The sequence below is a fragment of the Mytilus edulis genome, chromosome 11 (assembly GCF_963676685.1).
Source record: "Mytilus edulis chromosome 11, xbMytEdul2.2, whole genome shotgun sequence".
Taxonomy (NCBI): Eukaryota; Metazoa; Mollusca; class Bivalvia; order Mytilida; family Mytilidae; genus Mytilus; species Mytilus edulis.
The window spans coordinates 5,036,405-5,062,757 of record NC_092354.1 but is presented as its reverse complement, the minus strand read 5'-3'; the positions used below and the strand labels follow the sequence as shown (position 1 = coordinate 5,062,757).

The 26,353-nt window shown below is 36.9% G+C and overlaps 1 protein-coding gene across 2 annotated transcripts; it reads right to left on the bottom strand.

The window, feature by feature from the left end:
• Positions 1–3,135: 3,135 nt before the first annotated feature.
• On the bottom strand, positions 3,136–25,786 carry LOC139494734 (uncharacterized). 2 transcript variants are annotated; one of them, XM_071282938.1, is made up of 6 exons: positions 25,712–25,786; positions 24,818–24,894; positions 20,127–20,198; positions 4,598–4,691; positions 3,977–4,000; positions 3,136–3,458 (listed from the first exon to the last, which is right to left on the bottom strand). In XM_071282938.1, exons 1-6 carry the CDS (start codon positions 25,764–25,766, stop codon positions 3,226–3,228), a joined length of 555 nt encoding a protein of 184 aa, XP_071139039.1. In that variant the 5' UTR covers positions 25,767–25,786; the 3' UTR covers positions 3,136–3,225. The 2 variants fall into 2 exon arrangements, with proteins under 2 accessions (XP_071139039.1, XP_071139040.1); XM_071282939.1 differs by lacking the exon at positions 3,977–4,000.
• Positions 25,787–26,353: the final 567 nt, after the last annotated feature.

Genomic DNA, 26,353 nt, shown 5'->3' with positions numbered 1-26,353 from the left:
AGGAGACTCGTGTAGAAAGGGAAAGAAACGAGCGAAAGAAAAGTACATTCAAACTGAGACTACACATTAAAAAACCAATGTAAATGGGGCCGGCCGCCCTTCATCATGGCATTGGGGATATATAATCACATTTTTGCTATTTAGCCGGCACTGAATAAGAGAAGTTAATCGCGAAAAGTTGTTTGTTGCCGAAGCATTGTCAGATCGTTGGAAGATTCTTATGATGTATGTAGTTTTACATGACACTATTTTTATCGCATGGCAAGATATTTCAACCATAGATTTTACACAAATTTTGACATCAACTTTTTTGTAAATATTTTAGAAAAAATATATTTAGTAATGTATATGTTGTGTACAAGTTGTAATGTTGTACAAATTATAATTGATCATAATTTGTACAGATAGATTTTTTGTACTAGTTATAAGTGTTTTATGAACTGCGTAACACAAATGGATGATGCAAGAACACAGTCTTTTGTTTTCGCATATTTCTGTGAAATTTTCACAACCACATGATTATACACTGTAATACTGAGCATTGATGTAGAAGTTAAATTTGATCGTTCTATGTATGTGCCTGTCCCAAGTCAGGAGCTTGTAATTCGGTGGTTCTCGTTTCTTTATATGTTACATATTTGTTTTTCGTTCATTTTTTTATACATTAATAAGCCTGTTAGTTTTCTCGTTTGAATTGTTTTACATTTCATTTCGGGGCCTTTGGTAGCTGAAAATGCGGTATGGGCTTTGCTTATTGTTGAAGGCAGTACGGGGACCTTTAGTTGTGAATCTCTGTGTCATTTGGTCTTTTGTGGAGAGTTATCTCATTGGCAATCATACCACATCTTCTTATTTATATTCTATACCATAAGCAATTAAGGAGGTAGACCTAGGTTAAGGGAAATAACTCTTAAAATCATCAGTACGCTGTCGACATACAATTTCGTATGGTTTCCCTATAAAGGGTGTAAAGATCCAGAGAAGAAGAAGAAGAAGAAGAAGCTTGTGTCAACCATTTCCAAAAACATTTTCTAAGCTTCTAGGTTACATAGATTATTTTCAATCTGTTTCAGGTAAATGCTTAAAATACATTGATGAACTTGACTTTTACAAACGCTTAACTGGTTTCAAGAGTTATCTCCCTGAACCAAGGTCTACTCCCTTAAGCCATCAGAAAAACAGTATTCATACTGCAAGTAATATATTCGTAAAATATATGTTAAAACACGATCTACACTTAGAGGGGGGTCTCATTTGAAGTGGGGTCTGATCCTTGATCCCGCATATTGTTTGTCAGATTCCCGTATTCCGCTAATCATTGTTATAACAACGCTTGTACTTTGACGTGTCTCGCGTGACCGGCAACTTTGTTTAGGCCGTTTTCACACAATGATTTTACTTTACTAGTCATGTTTACAAATTAAAGTACTGAAGTACTCAACATCCGACGACAGTAGGTTCCTGTGGGTGGTCAAAAGCACTTTCCAGAAAAAAAATCACATCTCTAGAACTGAAATTAAGGTTAAATTAAAGTACAGAGATATATTTTTTTCTGACACAAGTTCGTGAGTGGATTATGAACAATTAAATGGCAGGGAATTCAACATCACCGTAATAACTATTATATGGTGGTGATACAAATCAGAATACTCGGGTTTGTTTTTATATATTATATTAATATTTGTATATTTGTATATAAAAATAACATGTATACTAGTATATAATTTTCGACCATTTGTAAATCATTCTATTCTATTTTTCTGATCATAGTGCAGTGCAATTGCATGGTGGACACTCTTCTGTAACAATTCGATTTTCTAATAGCTAGGATTTTAGCAGGAATTCCTTTTTTCCTGCATAACGTTCTTGAGATACCCTTCCGCGTGTACGTGTGCATAGATATAAAATGATTTTTTACTTATACGTATATTTCTAACGACAATTTCATATCATTAATCTATGTTCTAAAGAAATATTTTTATGAGTATTCGATAAGTAATGTTATTTTTATTTGACAATGTCCGTATATTTATAGATTTATAGATCGGTTACCAGTCAAAAACGAAAGTTACGTAGGTATGAATATCTGTGGCAACAATATATCGGAATGCCCTCACGGTCATTGCAATGTAAAAATCGACCAATCCCGCCTCACGCTTTGACCAAATATGATTTATAAAATAGTCTGACAAAAATATCTTGAAAGGGAAATTTAGAAATAGTCACGCCATCGAAAGAAATCAATATTGCGGGTGTATATAAATTTGCAGCTAAAGCTCGATTGTGAGCTGTTGGAAATGTGATAGGAACGACCTTTTCATGTAATTCTCGTTTGAATTGTTTATATTTGTCAATTCATGTCCTTTTATAGCTTACTATGCGATGTGGGTTTTGCTCATTGTCGAAGGCCGTTGGGTGACCAATAGTTGTTAGTTTTTTTATGTCAATGTGGAGAGTTGTCTCATTGGCAATCATTCCATATTTTTTTATTAAAAAAAATAACTTTAATATGACTTCATATATACGCTTTTGAAAAAAAAGTATATTAGCATATTCGCGGCCGGGTGTCTTTGATATTATTCAAATTTATGGTTGATCGGACGACAAATGTTTATCGAATTCAGTGTCTGAGACAATGCTTGGTGCCTTTCTGTTTCTGTTGTCCTATTCAATGTCAACACTCAGCTGTGCAGACAAAATTAAAGTGTTAAGCAGTTTTCGTTGAGATTGAATCTGTATTATTTATTTGATAGCAATCAAATTAGTGAGTAATCCTTAATTTTTTCAGTACGTCAGTGCTTTGATTTTTCTATAAAATAATAGTTTGATAACTGTGAAATCGGTCAGACACAGAAACACTTTGACGATCGAAAAATATGCAACAATTGAAATAAACATGCATATATACTGTCGATCATTTCGGGGCCTTTTATAGCCGACTATGCGGTATGGGCTTTGCTCATTATTGAAGTACGACGGTGACCTATATCTGTATTTTTTTGTGTCATTTGGTCTCTTTTGGAGAGTTGTTTCATTGGCAATCATACCACATCTACCCTTTTTTTTTATATATATTAACACTAAAATTCATATTAACAAAATAATAATATTAATAATATTTAATTAACCATTATTTAGAAATATTTTTGAACCCAAAAAGATCCTCGTTATCTCCTATAAATGAAAATTCCTGTAAACAACTAATATTTCATCCCACATGTTTTATTAACAAAGACCACATGACTTTGCACAAAGGGGTTCAAACTCCTGGACACCACACACTAGTCGTTGGAAATCTTTCTGTGTACACTGGGTCCCTGTATCTAGACATGGTTTAACTGTGGGTGTCGTTCTGTTATGTGTTGTACTGGAATAAATCGCTGGAGCTGGTGATGTTGGTCTTTCTGTAGACTTCAGTGTCGGTTGATGAATGGGTGTTTGCGATATCAGTGGGACATCTTGAAACAAAAAAAGAAAGCTTTAAATTATACGACGTGATTTTATTCTTTGTTCTTTCGACAGCTGCATTTTATTGCTCGGTTGAGATGTTCTTCTCTTAAATTGAATGATCTATAACGACTTTCGGTGTTTGTTTTTGTTTCTGTGCCTAGTCAAGAATTTATAGCTTAGCAGTCAGATAGCGGTTAGATCAACTAATTAGTATTACAATTATTTTAATAGATTACGTCCATAGTTTCGTGAACTAGTAGTTACGAGCGGTCGCCACATATAGTGCAGGAATGCTTACCACTCCAAGGCACCTGTAACCACCTCCAGTTTTTGGTGGGTTCCGTATTGCTCAGTCTTTAATTTTTATAATATGTTGTATTTTGTGTATTGTTATTTGTCTCTTTGGTCTTTTTTCCCCCATAATATTTGATGATTTCAAACATAAGTTTACACAAGTTTAAATATCTTGCTGTTTTAACATCAAGTTTATTAACGGTGATCGTAAAACTATGATTTACTAACTTACGAGTGGACTGTTCGAGCAAATTTTCTACATGTAAAAAAAAAAGTGAAATTGAATCACAAAAAGTTTTAAATCCCGAAAATGTGTTACTGTGCTTTTGTCGAATTAAATACGAGTCATAGGTTGGCTGTCTACGAGACCAGGTTTAACATTTTCAATAGTAGGAAATGCCTGTAACAATTCAGGAATATTACAGTTGTTTTCCAATCGTTCGGTGTGGTTGAGCTTTTGATTTGTCTTCTGATAAGGGACTTTCCATTATAAGTTTTGCTTGGAAGTCGATATTGTTTTTATTTTACCTTTTACAACAATTAAAACAAGAGTTCAATGTATATATACTCTTTGTAATTCTTTAACAGATATTATATTCAAATTCTAGAAATTTGTCACGCTTTGTCACGCTTTGTCACACTTGATTTAACAAAGGGATGGAACTCAAAGTGCACTCTTTCATGATTTTTTAGTACACATTTGTTTTAAAAGACTGAATGATGGCAGATCTTTCTCACAATTTTTTTGACGAACAATGCTTTTGAATGGGGACATATGGTTGGATGCGCCCCTAAAGCGAGTTGTTTTAAAAGATACCCATTGCTAATAATCAAATGTTAATTAAATACATACTATTGCAGTTATCCGTATTACAACAATGTGTTAGAGAGGCCACTGTCCTCCGTCCAAAAGTTGCTGTGTTTATACCTTCTATCAAATCACAAACCTATCAAGTAAAAGACGATTTTTACATAGGACGATGTGGTATGAGCACCAATGTGACAACTCTACATAGATATAGGACGATGTGGTATGAATACCAATGTGACAACTCTACATAGATATAGGACGATGTGGTATGAGAACCAATGTGACAACTCTACATAGATATAGGACGATGTGGTATGAGCACCAATGTGACAACTCTACATAGATATAGGACGATGTGGTATGAGAACCAATGTGACAACTCTACATAGATATAGGACGATGTGGTATGAGCACCAATGTGACAACTCTACATAGATATAGGACGATGTGGTATGAGAACCAATGTGACAACTCTACATAGATATAGGACGATGTGGTATGAGCACCAATGTGACAACTCTACATAGATATAGGACGATGTGGTATGAGAACCAATGTGACAACTCTACATAGATATAGGACGATGTGGTATGAATACCAATGTGACAACTCTACATAGATATAGGACGATGTGGTATGAGAACCAATGTGACAACTCTACATAGATATAGGACGATGTGGTATGAGCACCAATGTGACAACTCTACATAGATATAGGACGATGTGGTATGAGAACCAATGTGACAACTCTACATAGATATAGGACGATGTGGTACGAGCGCCAATGTGACAACTCTACATAGATATAGGACGATGTGGTATGAGCACCAATGTGACAACTCTACATAGATATAGGACGATGTGGTATGAGCACCAATGTGACAACTCTACATAGATATAGGACGATGTGGTATGAGCACCAATGTGACAACTCTACATAGATATAGGACGATGTGGTATGTGCGCCAATGTGACAACTCTACATAGATATAGGACGATGTGGTATGAGCACCAATGTGACAACTCTCCATCCAATAGATATAGGACGATGTGGTATGTGCACCAATGTGACAACTCTCCATCCAATAGATATAGGACGATGTGGTATGAGCACCAATGTGACAACTCTCCATCCAATAGATATAGGACGATGTGGTATGTGCGCCAATGTGACAACTCTACATAGATATAGGACGATGTGGTATGAGCACCAATGTGACAACTCTACATAGATATAGGACGATGTGGTATGAGAACCAATGTGACAACTCTACATAGATATAGGACGCTGTGGTATGAGCACCAATGTGACAACTCTACATAGATATAGGACGATGTGGTATGAGCACCAATGTGACAACTCTACATAGATATAGGACGATGTGGTATGAGCACCAATGTGACAACTCTACATAGATATAGGACGATGTGGTATGAGCACCAATGTGACAACTCTACATAGATATAGGACGATGTGGTATGAGCACCAATGTGACAACTCTACATAGATATAGGACGATGTGGTATGTGCGCCAATGTGACAACTCTACATAGATATAGGACGATGTGGTATGAGCACCAATGTGACAACTCTACATAGATATAGGACGATGTGGTATGAGCACCAATGTGACAACTCTACATAGATATAGGACGATGTGGTATGAGCACCAATGTGACAACTCTACATAGATATAGGACGATGTGGTATGTGCGCCAATGTGACAACTCTACATAGATATAGGACGATGTGGTATGAGCGCCAATGTGACAACTCTACATAGATATAGGACGATGTGGTATGAGCACCAATGTGACAACTCTACATAGATATAGGACGATGTGGTATGAGCACCAATGTGACAACTCTACATAGATATAGGACGATGTGGTATGAGCACCAATGTGACAACTCTCCATCCAATAGATATAGGACGATGTGGTATGAGCACCAATGTGACAACTCTACATAGATATAGGACGATGTGGTATGAGCACCAATGTGACAACTCTCCATCCAATAGATATAGGACGATGTGGTATGTGCACCAATGTGACAACTCTACATAGATATAGGACGATGTAATATGAGCGCCAATGTGACAACTCTCCATAGATATAGGACGATGTGATATGAGCACCAATGTGACAACTCTACATAGATATAGGACGATGTGGTATGAGCACCAATGTGACAACTCTACATAGATATAGGACGATGTGGTATGAGCACCAATGTGACAACTCTACATAGATATAGGACGATGTGGTATGAGCACCAATGTGACAACTCTCCATCCAATAGATATAGGACGATGTGGTATGAGCACCAATGTGACAACTCTACATAGATATAGGACGATGTGGTATGAGCACCAATGTGACAACTCTCCATCCAATAGATATAGGACGATGTGGTATGAGCACCAATGTGACAACTCTACATAGATATAGGACGATGTGGTATGAGCACCAATGTGACAACTCTACATAGATATAGGACGATGTGGTATGTGCACCAATGTGACAACTCTACATAGATATAGGACGATGTGGTATGAGCACCAATGTGACAACTCTACATAGATATAGGACGATGTGGTATGAGCACCAATGTGACAACTCTCCATCCAATAGATATAGGACGATGTGGTATGTGCGCCAATGTGACAACTCTACATAGATATAGGACGATGTGGTATGAGCACCAATGTGACAACTCTCCATCCAATAGATATAGGACGATGTGGTATGAGCGCCAATGTGACAACTCTACATAGATATAGGACGATGTGGTATGAGCACCTATGTGACAACTCTCCATCCAATAGATATAGGACGATGTGGTATGTGCGCCAATGTGATAACTCTGCATAGATATAGGACGATGTGGTATGTGCGCCAATGTGACAACTCTACATAGATATAAGACGATGTGGTATGTGCGCCAATGTGACAACCCTACATAGATATAGGACGATGTGGTATGAGCACCAATGTGACAACTCTACATAGATATAGGACGATGTGGTATGAGCACCAATGTGACAACTCTCCATCCAATAGATATAGGACGATGTGGTATGTGCGCCAATGTGACAACTCTACATAGATATAGGACGATGTGGTATGAGCACCAATGTGACAACTCTACATAGATATAGGACAATGTGGTATGAGCACCATTGTGACAACTCTACATAGATATAGGACGATGTGGTATGAGCACCAATGTGACAACTCTCCATCCAATAGATATAGGACGATGTAATATGAGCGCCAATGTGACAACTCTACATAGATATAGGACGATGTGGTATGTGCGCCAATGTGACAACTCTACATAGATATAGGACGATGTGGTATGAGCACCAATGTGACAACTCTACATAGATATAGGACGATGTGGTATGAGCACCAATGTGACAACTCTACATAGATATAGGACGATGTGGTATGAGCGCCAATGTGACAACTCTACATATATATAGGACGATGTGGTATGAGCGCCAATGTGACAACTCTACATAGATATAGGACGATGTGGTATGAGCACCAATGTGACAACTCTACATAGATATAGGACGATGTGGTATGTGCGCCAATGTGACAACTCTTCATAGATATAGGACGATGTGGTATGTGCGCCAATGTGACAACTCTACATAGATATAGGACGATGTGGTATGTGCGCCAATGTGACAACTCTACATAGATATAGGACGATGTGGTATGTGCGCCAATGTGACAACTCTACATAGATATAGGACGATGTGGTATGAGCACCAATGTGACAACTCTACATAGATATAGGACGATGTGGTATGAGCACCAATGTGACAACTCTCCATCCAATAGATATAGGACGATGTGGTATGAGCACCATTGTGACAACTCTACATAGATATAGGACGATGTGGTATGAGCACCAATGTGACAACTCTACATAGATATAGGACGATGTGGTATGAGCACCAATGTGACAACTCTCCATCCAATAGATATAGGACGATGTGGTATGTGCGCCAATGTGACAACTCTACATATATATAGGACGATGTGGTATGAGCGCCAATGTGACAACTCTACATATATATAGGACGATGTGGTATGAGCACCAATGTGACAACTCTACATAGATATAGGACGATGTGGTATGAGCACCAATGTGACAACTCTACATAGATATAGGACGATGTGGTATGAGCACCAATGTGACAACTCTACATAGATATAGGACGATGTGGTATGAGCACCAATGTGACAACTCTACATAGATATAGGACGATGTGGTATGAGCACCAATGTGACAACTCTCCATCCAATAGATATAGGACGATGTGGTATGAGCACCAATGTGACAACTCTACATAGATATAGGACGATGTGGTATGAGCACCAATGTGACAACTCTACATAGATATAGGACGATGTGGTATGAGCACCTATGTGACAACTCTCCATCCAATAGATATAGGACGATGTGGTATGTGCGCCAATGTGATAACTCTGCATAGATATAGGACGATGTGGTATGTGCGCCAATGTGACAACTCTACATAGATATAAGACGATGTGGTATGTGCGCCAATGTGACAACCCTACATAGATATAGGACGATGTGGTATGAGCACCAATGTGACAACTCTACATAGATATAGGACGATGTGGTATGAGCACCAATGTGACAACTCTCCATCCAATAGATATAGGACGATGTGGTATGTGCGCCAATGTGACAACTCTACATAGATATAGGACGATGTGGTATGAGCACCAATGTGACAACTCTACATAGATATAGGACAATGTGGTATGAGCACCATTGTGACAACTCTACATAGATATAGGACGATGTGGTATGAGCACCAATGTGACAACTCTCCATCCAATAGATATAGGACGATGTAATATGAGCGCCAATGTGACAACTCTACATAGATATAGGACGATGTGGTATGTGCGCCAATGTGACAACTCTACATAGATATAGGACGATGTGGTATGAGCACCAATGTGACAACTCTACATAGATATAGGACGATGTGGTATGAGCACCAATGTGACAACTCTACATAGATATAGGACGATGTGGTATGAGCACCAATGTGACAACTCTACATAGATATAGGACGATGTGGTATGAGCGCCAATGTGACAACTCTACATATATATAGGACGATGTGGTATGAGCGCCAATGTGACAACTCTACATAGATATAGGACGATGTGGTATGAGCACCAATGTGACAACTCTACATAGATATAGGACGATGTGGTATGTGCGCCAATGTGACAACTCTTCATAGATATAGGACGATGTGGTATGTGCGCCAATGTGACAACTCTACATAGATATAGGACGATGTGGTATGTGCGCCAATGTGACAACTCTACATAGATATAGGACGATGTGGTATGTGCGCCAATGTGACAACTCTACATAGATATAGGACGATGTGGTATGAGCACCAATGTGACAACTCTACATAGATATAGGACGATGTGGTATGAGCACCAATGTGACAACTCTCCATCCAATAGATATAGGACGATGTGGTATGAGCACCATTGTGACAACTCTACATAGATATAGGACGATGTGGTATGAGCACCAATGTGACAACTCTACATAGATATAGGACGATGTGGTATGAGCACCAATGTGACAACTCTCCATCCAATAGATATAGGACGATGTGGTATGTGCGCCAATGTGACAACTCTACATATATATAGGACGATGTGGTATGAGCGCCAATGTGACAACTCTACATATATATAGGACGATGTGGTATGAGCGCCAATGTGACAACTCTACATATATATAGGACGATGTGGTATGAGCGCCAATGTGACAACTCTACATATATATAGGACGATGTGGTATGAGCACCAATGTGACAACTCTACATAGATATAGGACGATGTGGTATCAGCACCAATGTGACAACTCTCCATCCAATAGATATAGGACGATGTGGTATGTGCGCCAATGTGACAACTCTACATATATATAGGACGATGTGGTATGAGCGCCAATGTGACAACTCTACATATATATAGGACGATGTGGTATGAGCACCAATGTGACAACTCTACATAGATATAGGACGATGTGGTATGAGCACCAATGTGACAACTCTACATATATATAGGACGATGTGGTATGAGCACCAATGTGACAACTCTACATAGATATAGGACGATGTGGTATGAGCACCATTGTGACAACTCTACATAGATATAGGACGATGTGGTATGAGCACCAATGTGACAACTCTACATAGATATAGGACGATGTGGTATGAGCACCAATGTGACAACTCTCCATCCAATAGATATAGGACGATGTGGTATGAGCACCATTGTGACAACTCTACATAGATATAGGACGATGTGGTATGAGCACCAATGTGACAACTCTACATAGATATAGGACGATGTGGTATGAGCACCAATGTGACAACTCTACATAGATATAGGACGATGTGGTATGAGCACCAATGTGACAACTCTCCATCCAATAGATATAGGACGATGTGGTATGAGCACCATTGTGACAACTCTACATAGATATAGGACGATGTGGTATGAGCACCAATGTGACAACTCTACATAGATATAGGACGATGTGGTATGAGCACCAATGTGACAACTCTCCATCCAATAGATATAGGACGATGTGGTATGAGCACCATTGTGACAACTCTACATAGATATAGGACGATGTGGTATGAGCGCCATTGTGACAACTCTACATAGATATAGGACGATGTGGTATGAGCACCAATGTGACAACTCTACATAGATATAGGACGATGTGGTATGAGCACCAATGTGACAACTCTACATAGATATAGGACGATGTGGTATGAGCACCAATGTGACAACTCTACATAGATATAGGACGATGTGGTATGAGCACCAATGTGACAACTCTCCATCCAATAGATATAGGACGATGTGGTATGAGCACCATTGTGACAACTCTACATAGATATAGGACGATGTGGTATGAGCACCAATGTGACAACTCTACATAGATATAGGACGATGTGGTATGAGCACCAATGTGACAACTCTACATAGATATAGGACGATGTGGTATGAGCACCAATGTGACAACTCTCCATCCAATAGATATAGGACGATGTGGTATGAGCACCAATGTGACAACTCTACATAGATATAGGACGATGTGGTATGAGCACCATTGTGACAACTCTACATAGATATAGGACGATGTGGTATGAGCACCAATGTGACAACTCTACATAGATATAGGAGGATGTGGTATGAGCACCAATGTGACAACTCTCCATCCAATAGATATAGGACGATGTGGTATGAGCACCATTGTGACAACTCTACATAGATATAGGACGATGTGGTATGAGCACCAATGTGACAACTCTACATAGATATAGGACGATGTGGTATGAGCACCAATGTGACAACTCTACATAGATATAGGACGATGTGGTATGAGCACCATTGTGACAACTCTACATAGATATAGGACGATGTGGTATGAGCACCAATGTGACAACTCTACATAGATATAGGACGATGTGGTATGAGCACCAATGTGACAACTCTACATAGATATAGGACGATGTGGTATGAGCACCAATGTGACAACTCTCCATCCAATAGATATAGGACGATGTGGTATGAGCACCAATGTGACAACTCTACATAGATATAGGACGATGTGGTATGAGCACCATTGTGACAACTCTACATAGATATAGGACGATGTGGTATGAGCACCAATGTGACAACTCTACATAGATATAGGACGATGTGGTATGAGCACCAATGTGACAACTCTACATAGATATAGGACGATGTGGTATGTGCGCCAATGTGACAACTCTACATAGATATAGGACGATGTGGTATGAGCACCAATGTGACAACTCTACATAGATATAGGACGATGTGGTATGAGCACCAATGTGACAACTCTACATAGATATAGGACGATGTGGTATGAGCACCAATGTGACAACTCTACATAGATATAGGACGATGTGGTATGAGCACCAATGTGACAACTCTCCATCCAATAGATATAGGACGATGTGGTATGAGCACCATTGTGACAACTCTACATAGATATAGGACGATGTGGTATGAGCACCAATGTGACAACTCTACATAGATATAGGACGATGTGGTATGAGCACCAATGTGACAACTCTACATAGATATAGGACGATGTGGTATGAGCACCATTGTGACAACTCTACATAGATATAGGACGATGTGGTATGAGCACCAATGTGACAACTCTACATAGATATAGGACGATGTGGTATGAGCACCAATGTGACAACTCTCCATCCAATAGATATAGGACGATGTGGTATGAGCACCATTGTGACAACTCTACATAGATATAGGACGATGTGGTATGAGCACCAATGTGACAACTCTACATAGATATAGGACGATGTGGTATGAGCACCAATGTGACAACTCTCCATCCAATAGATATAGGACGATGTGGTATGAGCACCATTGTGACAACTCTACATAGATATAGGACGATGTGGTATGAGCACCAATGTGACAACTCTACATAGATATAGGACGATGTGGTATGAGCACCAATGTGACAACTCTACATAGATATAGGACGATGTGGTATGAGCACCAATGTGACAACTCTACATAGATATAGGACGATGTGGTATGAGCACCAATGTGACAACTCTACATAGATATAGGACGATGTGGTATGAGCACCAATGTGACAACTCTACATAGATATAGGACGATGTGGTATGAGCACCAATGTGACAACTCTACATAGATATAGGACGATGTGGTATGAGCACCATTGTGACAACTCTACATAGATATAGGACGATGTGGTATGAGCACCAATGTGACAACTCTACATAGATATAGGACGATGTGGTATGAGCACCAATGTGACAACTCTACATAGATATAGGACGATGTGGTATGAGCACCAATGTGACAACTCTACATAGATATAGGACGATGTGGTATGAGCACCAATGTGACAACTCTACATAGATATAGGACGATGTGGTATGAGCACCAATGTGACAACTCTACATAGATATAGGACGATGTGGTATGAGCACCATTGTGACAACTCTACATAGATATAGGACGATGTGGTATGAGCACCAATGTGACAACTCTACATAGATATAGGACGATGTGGTATGAGCACCAATGTGACAACTCTACATAGATATAGGACGATGTGGTATGAGCACCAATGTGACAACTCTACATAGATATAGGACGATGTGGTATGAGCACCAATGTGACAACTCTACATAGATATAGGACGATGTGGTATGAGCACCAATGTGACAACTCTACATAGATATAGGACGATGTGGTATGAGCACCATTGTGACAACTCTACATAGATATAGGACGATGTGGTATGAGCACCAATGTGACAACTCTACATAGATATAGGACGATGTGGTATGAGCACCAATGTGACAACTCTACATAGATATAGGACGATGTGGTATGAGCACCAATGTGACAACTCTACATAGATATAGGACGATGTGGTATGAGCACCAATGTGACAACTCTCCATCCAATAGATATAGGACGATGTGGTATGAGCACCAATGTGACAACTCTACATAGATATAGGACGATGTGGTATGAGCACCATTGTGACAACTCTACATAGATATAGGACGATGTGGTATGAGCACCAATGTGACAACTCTACATAGATATAGGACGATGTGGTATGAGCACCAATGTGACAACTCTACATAGATATAGGACGATGTGGTATGAGCACCAATGTGACAACTCTACATAGATATAGGACGATGTGGTATGAGCACCAATGTGACAACTCTACATAGATATAGGACGATGTGGTATGAGCACCAATGTGACAACTCTACATAGATATAGGACGATGTGGTATGAGAACCAATGTGACAACTCTACATAGATATAGGACGATGTGGTATGAGCACCAATGTGACAACTCTACATAGATATAGGACGATGTGGTATGAGCACCAATGTGACAACTCTACATAGATATAGGACGATGTGGTATGAGCACCAATGTGACAACTCTACATAGATATAGGACGATGTGGTATGAGCACCTATGTGACAACTCTCCATCCAATAGATATAGGACGATGTGGTATGAGCACCATTGTGACAACTCTACATAGATATAGGACGATGTGGTATGAGCACCAATGTGACAACTCTACATAGATATAGGACGATGTGGTATGAGCACCAATGTGACAACTCTACATAGATATAGGACGATGTGGTATGAGCACCATTGTGACAACTCTACATAGATATAGGACGATGTGGTATGAGCACCAATGTGACAACTCTACATAGATATAGGACGATGTGGTATGAGCACCAATGTGACAACTCTCCATCCAATAGATATAGGACGATGTGGTATGAGCACCATTGTGACAACTCTACATAGATATAGGACGATGTGGTATGAGCACCAATGTGACAACTCTACATAGATATAGGACGATGTGGTATGAGCACCAATGTGACAACTCTCCATCCAATAGATATAGGACGATGTGGTATGAGCACCATTGTGACAACTCTACATAGATATAGGACGATGTGGTATGAGCACCAATGTGACAACTCTACATAGATATAGGACGATGTGGTATGAGCACCAATGTGACAACTCTACATAGATATAGGACGATGTGGTATGAGCACCAATGTGACAACTCTACATAGATATAGGACGATGTGGTATGAGCACCAATGTGACAACTCTACATAGATATAGGACGATGTGGTATGAGCACCAATGTGACAACTCTACATAGATATAGGACGATGTGGTATGAGCGCCAATGTGACAACTCTACATAGATATAGGACGATGTGGTATGAGCACCAATGTGACAACTCTACATAGATATAGGACGATGTGGTATGAGCGCCAATGTGACAACTCTACATAGATATAGGACGATGTGGTATGAGCACCAATGTGACAACTCTACATAGATATAGGACGATGTGGTATGAGCACCAATGTGACAACTCTACATAGATATAGGACGATGTGGTATGAGCACCAATGTGACAACTCTACATAGATATAGGACGATGTGGTATGAGCACCAATGTGACAACTCTACATAGATATAGGACGATGTGGTATGAGCACCATTGTGACAACTCTACATAGATATAGGACGATGTGGTATGAGCACCATTGTGACAACTCTACATAGATATAGGACGATGTGGTATGAGCACCAATGTGACAACTCTACATAGATATAGGACGATGTGGTATGAGCACCATTGTGACAACTCTACATAGATATAGGACGATGTGGTATGAGCACCAATGTGACAACTCTACATAGATATAGGACGATGTGGTATGAGCACCAATGTGACAACTCTACATAGATATAGGACGATGTGGTATGAGCACCAATGTGACAACTCTACATAGATATAGGACGATGTGGTATGAACACCAATGTGACAACTCTCCATCCAAGTAACAATTTATGAAAGTAAACCAGTATACACAAGCAAAAGTGCCACGCATGATATACGCATGAAGGCCATTACATGCGAAAGTCATTCGTGGATCATGCGAAATATGAAGTATGCGTAAATCGCATGATCTTTACATGCGGTTTTCGCACGTTTAAAACATGCGTGTATCGCATGATTTCTTAAACGAATGATTTACGAATAAAGGCTATTACATGCGTAAATCACGTGTGATTGAATCGTGCGCAAATCATGCGGTATCTGAAGTATGCGTTAAGCGCATGATCTTCACATGCGCTTTTCGCACGTAATAAATACATGCGTGTATCGCATATATTGTAAACGCATGATTTACGCATGAAAGCTAAGTACATGAGAAAGTCATTTGTGTAACATGCTCAACTCATCCGATTTATGTAATAGTTGTAAATCTCATGTGTTTTATATAAATCATTATAGATATTGCATATATAAAGTCAATTCTTTACTTGCTTTTAACATTCTGGATGCCAGATCATGGCAGATGTACATGCCTATTGCAAATCTCTGCTTAAAGCTTTTAACTTTAAATATTGGCATATACGAGTACAAATGGAGTGATTTCTTTCCAGCAAAGACCACATGATTAATCTAATTTAATTAGAAATATGAAACAAGGGCGGATTCATAGATTGTCGTGAAATATTCCAGATCAAGAAAAAAATATCAAAAAAAAAGAAAATTTCAGATCTTTTTTAAATCCCTTTAAAGGAATGATAAATTGATTCACTTTTTGTGGGAAGAAATCCTAGGTGTTCCAGAATTTTTTTATATTGATCCTCTTAGAAATATATTTTTTTCGTGTTCATTAAAAGGTGCCTTTGTCAATATGCTCACACTTTAAACTTATTTAAAAGTAATATTGGTTTGGACGTTTTCTCTAAAACCAATGACCATTAGGCTAGCTTCCAGTTTAACACGATGAATAGCTTAACATATTACAAAATTTAACCAAAACAAATAAACCATTTAGATTCAAAAGTATGTTGTTATCAATGATTTTTTACTGACAGGAATCATTATGGTATCTCATTCTCGACAGATTTCGGGGCTTCGTCCCTTTCGAACCCACTACCAGCAGGTGCTTTAACATTGACCGGTTGGAACCCCTCATACCCCTCGCCAAGGTTCGGGCGTACACGTAAAATGACCCAGCTACGCCACTGGTCTGGGTTTGATGAGTTCTTCGTTTTTAATGTTTTAACAACTGTTGGTATCTTCTATTTCATTTTATACATATATATAAAAGTGAAATTTTTTGAAAAAATATATTCTTGTATGGTTTTATTTTAATGTCACAGTTGTATTTCTGGAACTTTGGATGGAACAGACAATATGTATATATTTATACTTTATTTTAAAGCAATATAATTGTTATCTACATTTCCTTATAGTCACCTAGTGTGCAACTAAAATATGTTTCTAATGCAATATACACATACAAAAAAAATCTCAGTCATTACAATAAATTGTTGCTAAAAAAGGTGAATATTGATGATAACTCTGATTTAAAATCCATTTAAACATTCTTCATGGATATTCAAGAGAGGCTGTCCATTTTATTTTGTATATTACTATACCCTTTTCATTAAATTGATATATTAAATTATTTTAATATTTCACAGGCGCGGATCCAGAGGTGGGTCTGGGGTTTGAACCCCCTTTTTTGGACGATCAATGCATTTGAATGGAGACATGTAGTTGGAACCCCCCTTTTTGTCCTGGGTTATGAACCCCCCTATCTATGAAGGTTTTATAAATTGAGCATGTAAAACAATTAATTGCATAAAAAAGAGTCCGGCTATCTGTCTATCAGAAAAGAACAGAAAAATGAACGAAAACAAATGCTTTCAAATTTTTGCTTTAGACATTAGTCATAGAAAAAGGTTCTTCGGCATTTTCATAAAATTCGATGAAGGTTCGACAAGTAGTTAATGTAATTGAGAAATAACAAAATGTAAGCCTAAACTGCGACCCCTTATTAATTTTGTCCTTAAAATGCGGGAAAATTAAAGCTATAATTGCATTATAATATTGGTCTGAATACTTTTTTTATCATAAACAGTTTCTGTCCAACTTCCGTAAAATTTCACGGAGAGTCATTCAAAAGACTTTATCCACATTGGGAGCCTAAATATTGACGCCGCTTTTTCTCGCTTTTGTGACATAAATCACAGGCTCGACAAAAATACAAATAGCATATCGAATCTGAGCAGATAATGAATTTGCGTTAAATAGAAGAACGAAGTACGTAGAATTCATAGTAGATTCAGACTTTTACAAAAGATTCGAACAAATATATTAATTTTGAGTAAATTTAGTCCCTCTTATTCAAAATTACAATCCATTGAAAACAGAAGCACAGGCTGATGTGCTTTTGACCAGTTTTTCTTATCTATGTCGATTATTTGTTTTTTTTTCTTCAATATTCAAGTGTACGCCCGGGCGTTCTGACGTAAACTTAGCTACGCGCATGCAGACAATAAAAACAATAAAAACAATAAAATAATTCACTTCATAGTTTTATCATGACTACGCACGATAATCATGTGTTTTGATTAACGCATGATTCTCATGCGTTAATTTATTCCATGTAATACGCACGTAGCTCTATACGCATAATTTTCGTGTGGGAATCATACGACAATCATGCGTAAATTTACGCACAATTATCGGATGTAGCTCGATTTGGGCGTTTTCCGTGCGAAAAATTCGCATGATTTACGCATGATTTAACGATTATCATGTGTGGCACATTTACTAGTATAGGTCAAGATACGACCTTCAACACAGAGCCTTGGCTCTCACCGAACAGCAAGCTATCCCCAAAAATTACTAGCGTAAAACCATTCAAACGGGAAAAACAACGATATAATCATAATAAAAACGAGAAACGAGAAAAACGAGAAACATGCATTCTTTTAATATATACAGAAATGTGATATTCAGCAATTGGCGTTAGTTGATGTGGTGCATACCGGTGCCTCGTTTCTCGTTTTTAAATAGATTAGACCGTTGGGTTTTCCGTTTGAATGGTTTAACACTAGTAATTTTTAGATTACTGTTTGGTGTGAGCCAAGGCTCCGTATTGAAGACCGTACTTCTACCTATAATGGTTAAATTACTTTTTCACGTATACCACATCTTCTTACATCTATTTAAAAATAATGTTGCTTAATAATTTATTCCGAAATTGTCCATGTTGATTTTTTTTAAACTATGCATTTAGCTTTGTACTACAGGTAATATATATTACTATCAAACGCATGTATCCTAGTATACACTTTGTTGTCTTGTGTTTTGTTTTACATTTAACAATTCACACTTTTTTTTCAGGGTTGAAGTTTCTTTTGAGTGATAAAAGTCCAGAATGCCGAAGGTTCGGTTACAAGGTCTCAATATCATGCACTCAATAAAATTGTTTTTTTCTATTCTTTTAAAAAAACATGTAGAGTTAAGCCTATGCTAGGGACTGTCTTAAACTTGCAGTGAGGTGACATTTTTTTCTCCACATGCGTATTGAAGGCTTTTTTGTGTGTTGGCTTGTTGTGCATTATTATTTTGTGTCATGGATATATGTTCTTATTAGAATATAAAAGTTGTCTTATAAATGGAAAACATCGATGCGAAAATTATTTTTGAGCAGGAATTTCAGATGTTGAGAAATGTACATTGAATGTTGATAAAACAAAACAAAGATGTTTGTTACCGTGTCAGTTCAAAATTGATCATGCCCGCTTGGTTAATTAGTACCTATATCCGGTGTACGATGATACACGGTGTATGTGTATCCTGTTTTACCCTAGGGGCGGGTCCAGCCATTTTAAAAAGGGGGTTCCTAACCCAGGATAAAGGGGGCTTCCAACTACATGTCCCCATTCAAATGCATTGATCGTCCAAAAAGAGGCGGGTTCCAACCCCCGGACCCCCTCCCCCTTTTGGATCCGCCACTGCTTCCTAATATACTACTTACACTTTTTGACAAGCAACCTAGACTGTATATATCTACACCATACTCGTCAGGATATCTCGACAGTGAACATGACTAAAAAGTAGAGGATATTACTATTATACTACTTACACTAAAAAAGTATGGGAACGTTAACATAATATATAATACTATTTAAGGAATGACCGTTATATTTTTTTCTGTCTATGAATGATTAATAACATAAAAAATGTGGCGCACACTGAATAACCCGCGTAACATGACTAAAATGTATGGGAACTATGGAACGCCATGACTGCCTTATGTTAATGATCAGCATTATATGCAGTGCTCACACGATTATATTAAGTGCTCACAACATTATATTAAGTGCTCACAACATTATATGCAGTGCTCACACCATTATATTAAGTGCTCACAACATTATATTAAGGGCTCACGACATTATATTAAGTGCTCACAACATTATATGCAGTGCTCACACCATTATATTAAGTGCTCACAACATTATATTAAGGGCTCACAACATTATATTAAGTGCTCACACCATTATATGAAGTGCTCACAACATTATACGTTTTTTGTTGTATGATGAGATTGTTGTATGATAAGATTGATGTATGATGAGATCATTCGGTAAACATCGTTTTTTAGCGGAAATTACCGAATCCATAATTTGTAAATTACGGTAATGCCCAGCAAACAAATTTAAACAGTTATTAATGTTTGGTGCAAAAAAACTAGTTTGTGAATTTAAATTCTTTTAAGAATATAATTCGGATTACGCCGCATTTTTGCGCCTGTCCCAAGTCAGGAGCCTCAGGTCTTTGTTTTTCTTATATTATTTTAATTTTAGTTTCTTGTGTACAATTTGGAAATTAGTATGGCGTTCATTATCACTGAACTAATATATATTCGTTTATGGGCCAGCTGAAGGACGCCTCCGGGTTCGGGAATTTCTCGTTACATTGAAGAACTGTTGGTGACCTTCTGCCGTTGTTTTTTCTATGGAGTCGGGTTGTTGTCTCTTTGATACATTCCCCATTTCCATTCTCGATTTTATGCTAGTATACATAAAAGTCAAATTAGTTTCGACAATTTTCCATTTTTTCCCCGTGAGTGATCCCTATCCATGAGAAAGAAGCCCCACAGAAACAATCAAGATCCGCCGTCAAAAGTAACTTTCCAGATAACGAAAAAAATATTCAGATATGAAATTTTCAACCTTTTAGATTGATCCTAACATGGGATATGGAAAAAAATTGGTAGCAAAAATAACAGAAATCCTCAGACTATAGACAAGCTTGTATGTGAGAAGAATTAGAACGCCAATCACAACAACGAGAAGAATTCACAGTAAAACAATACTAGAAGTTCTCCATTAATATAATTATATTACAATTATATATTGACATAATAATGAGTATCTTTTTTTTTGTGCTTCCGTTACAAAATAAATTGTGTGGACTTTAAATAAAATCAAAGAAGTGCTCAGCAACAAATAGCATTCCTCTTTTTTGTGTTGTTGCTATCATCTGGACCTAAACACAAATTTGAATCTTTTTTCGAGGTCCATTGTTATCAAAGAAGTGCGATCTAAAAGATATTATTCTTCTATGACTTGTAGTTGATTATATTTTGTATCTTAATGTACCTTAACCAGAATTAATTTAGGTCAAGTAGTTATCAAAGTTACCAGGATTATAATTTAGTACGCCAAATGCTTGTTTCGTCTACATAAGACTCATCAGTGACGCTCATATCAAAATATTTATACATCCAAACAAGTACAAAGTTGAAGAGCATTGAAAATGACTCCTTTTTCATGGACAATCGTTACTATCCAATAATAGTAAATCATTCTATTTTACTCACAGTTTGTTTCAATCTTTACCTAAATGCAAAACTTAGATGCATGTTTTTTTTATTAGTTGTTAGTGGCTTTGAACTAGCTGTCAGTAATTGCGAGTACTCTCAGCAGTATGGGCTTTGCTCATTGTTGAAGGCCGTACTGTGGCCGTTTAGTTGTTAATTTCTGTGATGTCATTTTGTCTCTTGTGGAAAGTTGTTTCATTATCAAGCATACCACTTTTTTATATATATTAACCGTGCAAAATGACGAACAAACGTAGTAAACGTTTTTCATCCCCACAAACTCAGTTTTCATAAGAGATGATAACTTTAAATGAAAATAATGTTAAACTGGGTTTTGAAAGGGTAAAATTTATGGATTTTTTTGAAAAAAAGTGTGTTTCCAGTTTTTGGAGAAAAAAATAATTTGTTTTTGATTCTGAGAAAAAAAATTTGGTTGATTCACCCCTAGCTGCCAATATATGTAATGCTAAAATTGAATTAAAAAAAATATTTTCGACTTGTCGCGAAAAAAATAAAAATCAATAGCCCCCCCCCCCCCCCTCCCCCCAAAAAAAATTTAAATGGTTGCTGCCTAAAGTTATGTTAAACACCTACAATGAAATGCTTTAAACTGCATTTTCCATATCTGTTAGATACTTATTCATGTGAAATGACAAATTCTGAAAATGGATGCCAAAATGACTCAATCATGACATATATAAGCTAGCGTAATATGACGCCTATGTGTTATAGAAAGCTGACTGTTTTATTTAAAAGGTAATTAAGCTTTTTTTAAACTGAGTACGGACTATAAAGTGGCACCTTGCTAAAGTTCTTCAGTAGGAAATGAACTCGAGGAATATGTCATACAAATTTCCCTTCGATATTTCATTAAATAAACTTTTTATTATTTCACTTACATTTTGCCATTCGTATTTCTTACGACGAACAGAACTACTTTAATCATTCACTTCTTAGTTTCATCTTTTCCTTACTTATTTCAATCAGTTTTAAATATTGTATACTGCCTTATGATCACATGACTTTAATAACTGTTTAAATTTGTTTGCTGGGCATTACCGTAATTTACAAATTATGGATTCGGTAATTTCCGCTAAAAAACGATGTTTACCGAATGATCTCATCATACATCAATCTCATCATACAACAATCTCATCATACAACAAAAAACGTATAATGTTGTGAGCACTTCATATAATGGTGTGAGCACTTAATATAATGTTGTGAGCCCTTAATATAATGTTGTGAGCACTTAATATAATGGTGTGAGCACTGCATATAATGTTGTGAGCACTTAATATAATGTTGTGAGCCCTTAATATAATGTTGTGAGCACTTAATATAATGGTGTGAGCACTGCATATAATGTTGTGAGCACTTAATATAATGTTGTGAGCCCTTGATATAATGTTGTGAGCACTTAATATAATGTTGTGAGCACTTCATATAATATTGTGAGCACTTCATATAATGTTGTGATCACTTCATATAATGTTGTGACCACTGCATATAATGTTTTGAACACTTCATATAATGCTTTGACCACTGCATATAATGTTGGGAGCACTTAATATAATGTTGTGAGCACATAATATAATGTTGTGAGCACTTAATATAATGATGTGAGCACTGCATATAATGGTGTGAGCACTTAATATAATGTTGTGAGCCCTTGATATAATGTTGTGAGCACTTAATATAATGGTGTGAGCACTTAATATAATGTTGTGAGCCCTTAATATAATGTTGTGAGCACTTAATATAATGGTGTGAGCACTGCATATAATGTTGTGAGCACTTAATATAATGTCGTGAGCCCTTAATATAATGTTGTGAGCACTTAATATAATGGTGTGAGCACTGCATATAATGTTGTGAGCCCTTAATATAATGTTGTGAGCACTTAATATAATGGTGTGAGCACTGCATATAATGCTGATCATTAACATAAGGCAGTCATGGCGTTCCATAGGGAACGGTGAACATTATAGATAGATCTAATATTATTAAGTGAGGGTATGATTGAAGTTTACAGAATCGAGAATAATGGGCAAAATATGAAGAACAGAGAAAGATGGACCCCTCCCCCATCCCCAAAAAAAGAGGAAGAGAATAATTGGCAAAATATGAAGAACAGAGAAGGATGGACCCCTCCACCCCCTCCAAAAAAAAAGAAGAAGAGAATAATGAGGTGCCCAAATATGAAGAAGAGATAAATGTGCAAAATGTAAATAAAACAGAGAAATTTGGACAAAAGAAATAAAGAATACTCAATAGAGAATAATGGGCAAAAATAAAGAATCAATACAGAATAATGTGCTAAAAGTATATAAAAGAATAGAGAAAAATGGGATAAAAATAAAGTAATACTACATCAACAAAGGACCCAATCCAAACCCTCATAAGTGCAGGTGTTTTCAATAGCCATGTGTCTTTTATAACTGGCGAAAGAGGGCCATATGTAGAAAAATAATTAATGTCTCGTTCAGTATTTGCACAATGTTTAGGAAAATGCAACATTCATTTTGGGCTGTCAAACGGACCAGTTTTGTACTGTTTATTTAGCTATAGATATATTCTACAAAGCAAAAAAGTTTTTGTGTTTGATATGTTTTAGATCAGAGATAATTCAATTGTAAAATAATTTCAGAAAACTTTTATTCTTCCAGTGCATTTGCTATTATGCCTGTTTAAAACTAAAACCAGTAGAACAATATGGCTGTTGTGTTTTGTTTGTTTGAAAAAATATTTGAAGACATTGTTTTTTTGTTCGATCTGTCCTTGTTATCTTGACCAGATAGTGTTTTTTAATGTTTGTTCACTGTAACGTTATTACATACCTCGTCTTGACCACAACTTGTTCTGAAGTAACATTTAGAAACACTGTTCAAATTTTTACAGTTATAGCATCGTAGGCCTACAAAATCAAAAACAAAAAATAACCTCATTAACTTGTTTATTTTTGAAATAATTTTGAAAATTTTAAACAACATATCGAATTTGAAACATTTATAAATTTGAGTAAAAAAAAAGGAGAGGCGAAAGATACAAAAGGGAAATTGAAATTCATAAGTCAAAATTAAACTGACAAAGCCATGGCAAAAGTGAAAAAAACATCAAAAAATCAAACGTATAAAAAACACAACATAGAAAACTAAAACTGAGTAACACAAACCGCACCAAAAAATCTCATGTGCTCCGGAAGGGTAAGTAGATCCTGGTTCACATATGACACATGTCGTTTTGCTACTGCAGGTACAAAGCCGGTAAAAAGTTAAATTAGGTAGGTCATATTTGGTAAAGGAGGACAGGATTGTGGTAATGGCGATTAAAAGGATCAAAATAGTTATTTATTGTTTTCTTAAACCTTAACACTAACTGATAATTACACTTGATATTTGTTTCTTTGCATAATTGAAAAGTAAACACATTTTACAGTACTTTTATTTAGGGTCAAGCTGAGGACCACCTCCGGGTTCGTGATTTTCTCGCTGCTTTGAAGACTTATCGGTGACCTTCGGCTGTTGTATGCTCTTCGGTGGGGTTGTTGTCTCTTCAACATATTCCCCATTTCCATTCTCAATTTTACATTGAATGTTAGCATATCACTGAAAGGATATTGTATATAGGACAGTATTTTCTAGAATGAGGAAATCATATAATTTAATAGATTTATGTTAATTCTACCTATATACCTCGGTAAGATAAATGTTGTCAATATCTACAAAACTTACCACTCACTAAAGAGAAGCAGTATACGAGTTGAATTAATATCCCAATAAGGAACATTGTATTTGACACAGATTTGATCGAATTATAAGATAAGACATTTGGTGCAAGAAATTCATATCTCTCACACAGGTTTTAAAGTATGCCTAAGACCTATAATGACTAAAAATAGAATTATATAATTCGCCGTTTCAGAATAGAATTTAATGCATCCTGGGTAATATTTCCAAAAGTGTACAGCAAAACGTCATGATTGGTTAAAAATGTCATAAACAATGGAAATTTAACCAATGACGTGACGTTATTTTCATTTAGGGGTATTAAATTATATGGGTGCATTTTACTTAGACAAATAAATTGGTATAATATAAGCAAAATGAGGATGTTAATTTGATGTATGCCTTTTTGTGCTTCTTCGTTACATTTGTTGTTTTGATAGTGGTTAAGATGATAACACAATGTTGACTGCTGTACCCCTATTTTTGACCATTTTTACCTATTGTGTCTGTTTGTTTTATTCACGCATCGGTGACAATATAATGGAATTTGATGCGACTGTCATCCAAGTGAGAGGTTTAGCTATCTATAAAACCAGGTTCAATCCACCATTTTCTTCATTTGAAAATGCCTGTACCAAGTCAGGAATA

Excerpts from the sequence above, each read along its gene's own strand:
- LOC139494734 (XM_071282938.1), bottom strand. The coding sequence starts at position 25,766 with ATGTTCCTTATTGGGATATTAATTCAACTCGTATACTGCTTCTCTTTA. Across the intron at positions 4,692-20,126 it reads TAGGTTGCTTGTCAAAAAGT|GTTTGTGATTTGATAGAAGG; the intron begins GTAAGTAGTATA and ends TTTACTTGATAG. Across the intron at positions 4,001-4,597 it reads TAATACGGATAACTGCAATA|AAAATTTGCTCGAACAGTCC; the intron begins GTATGTATTTAA and ends TTTTACATGTAG.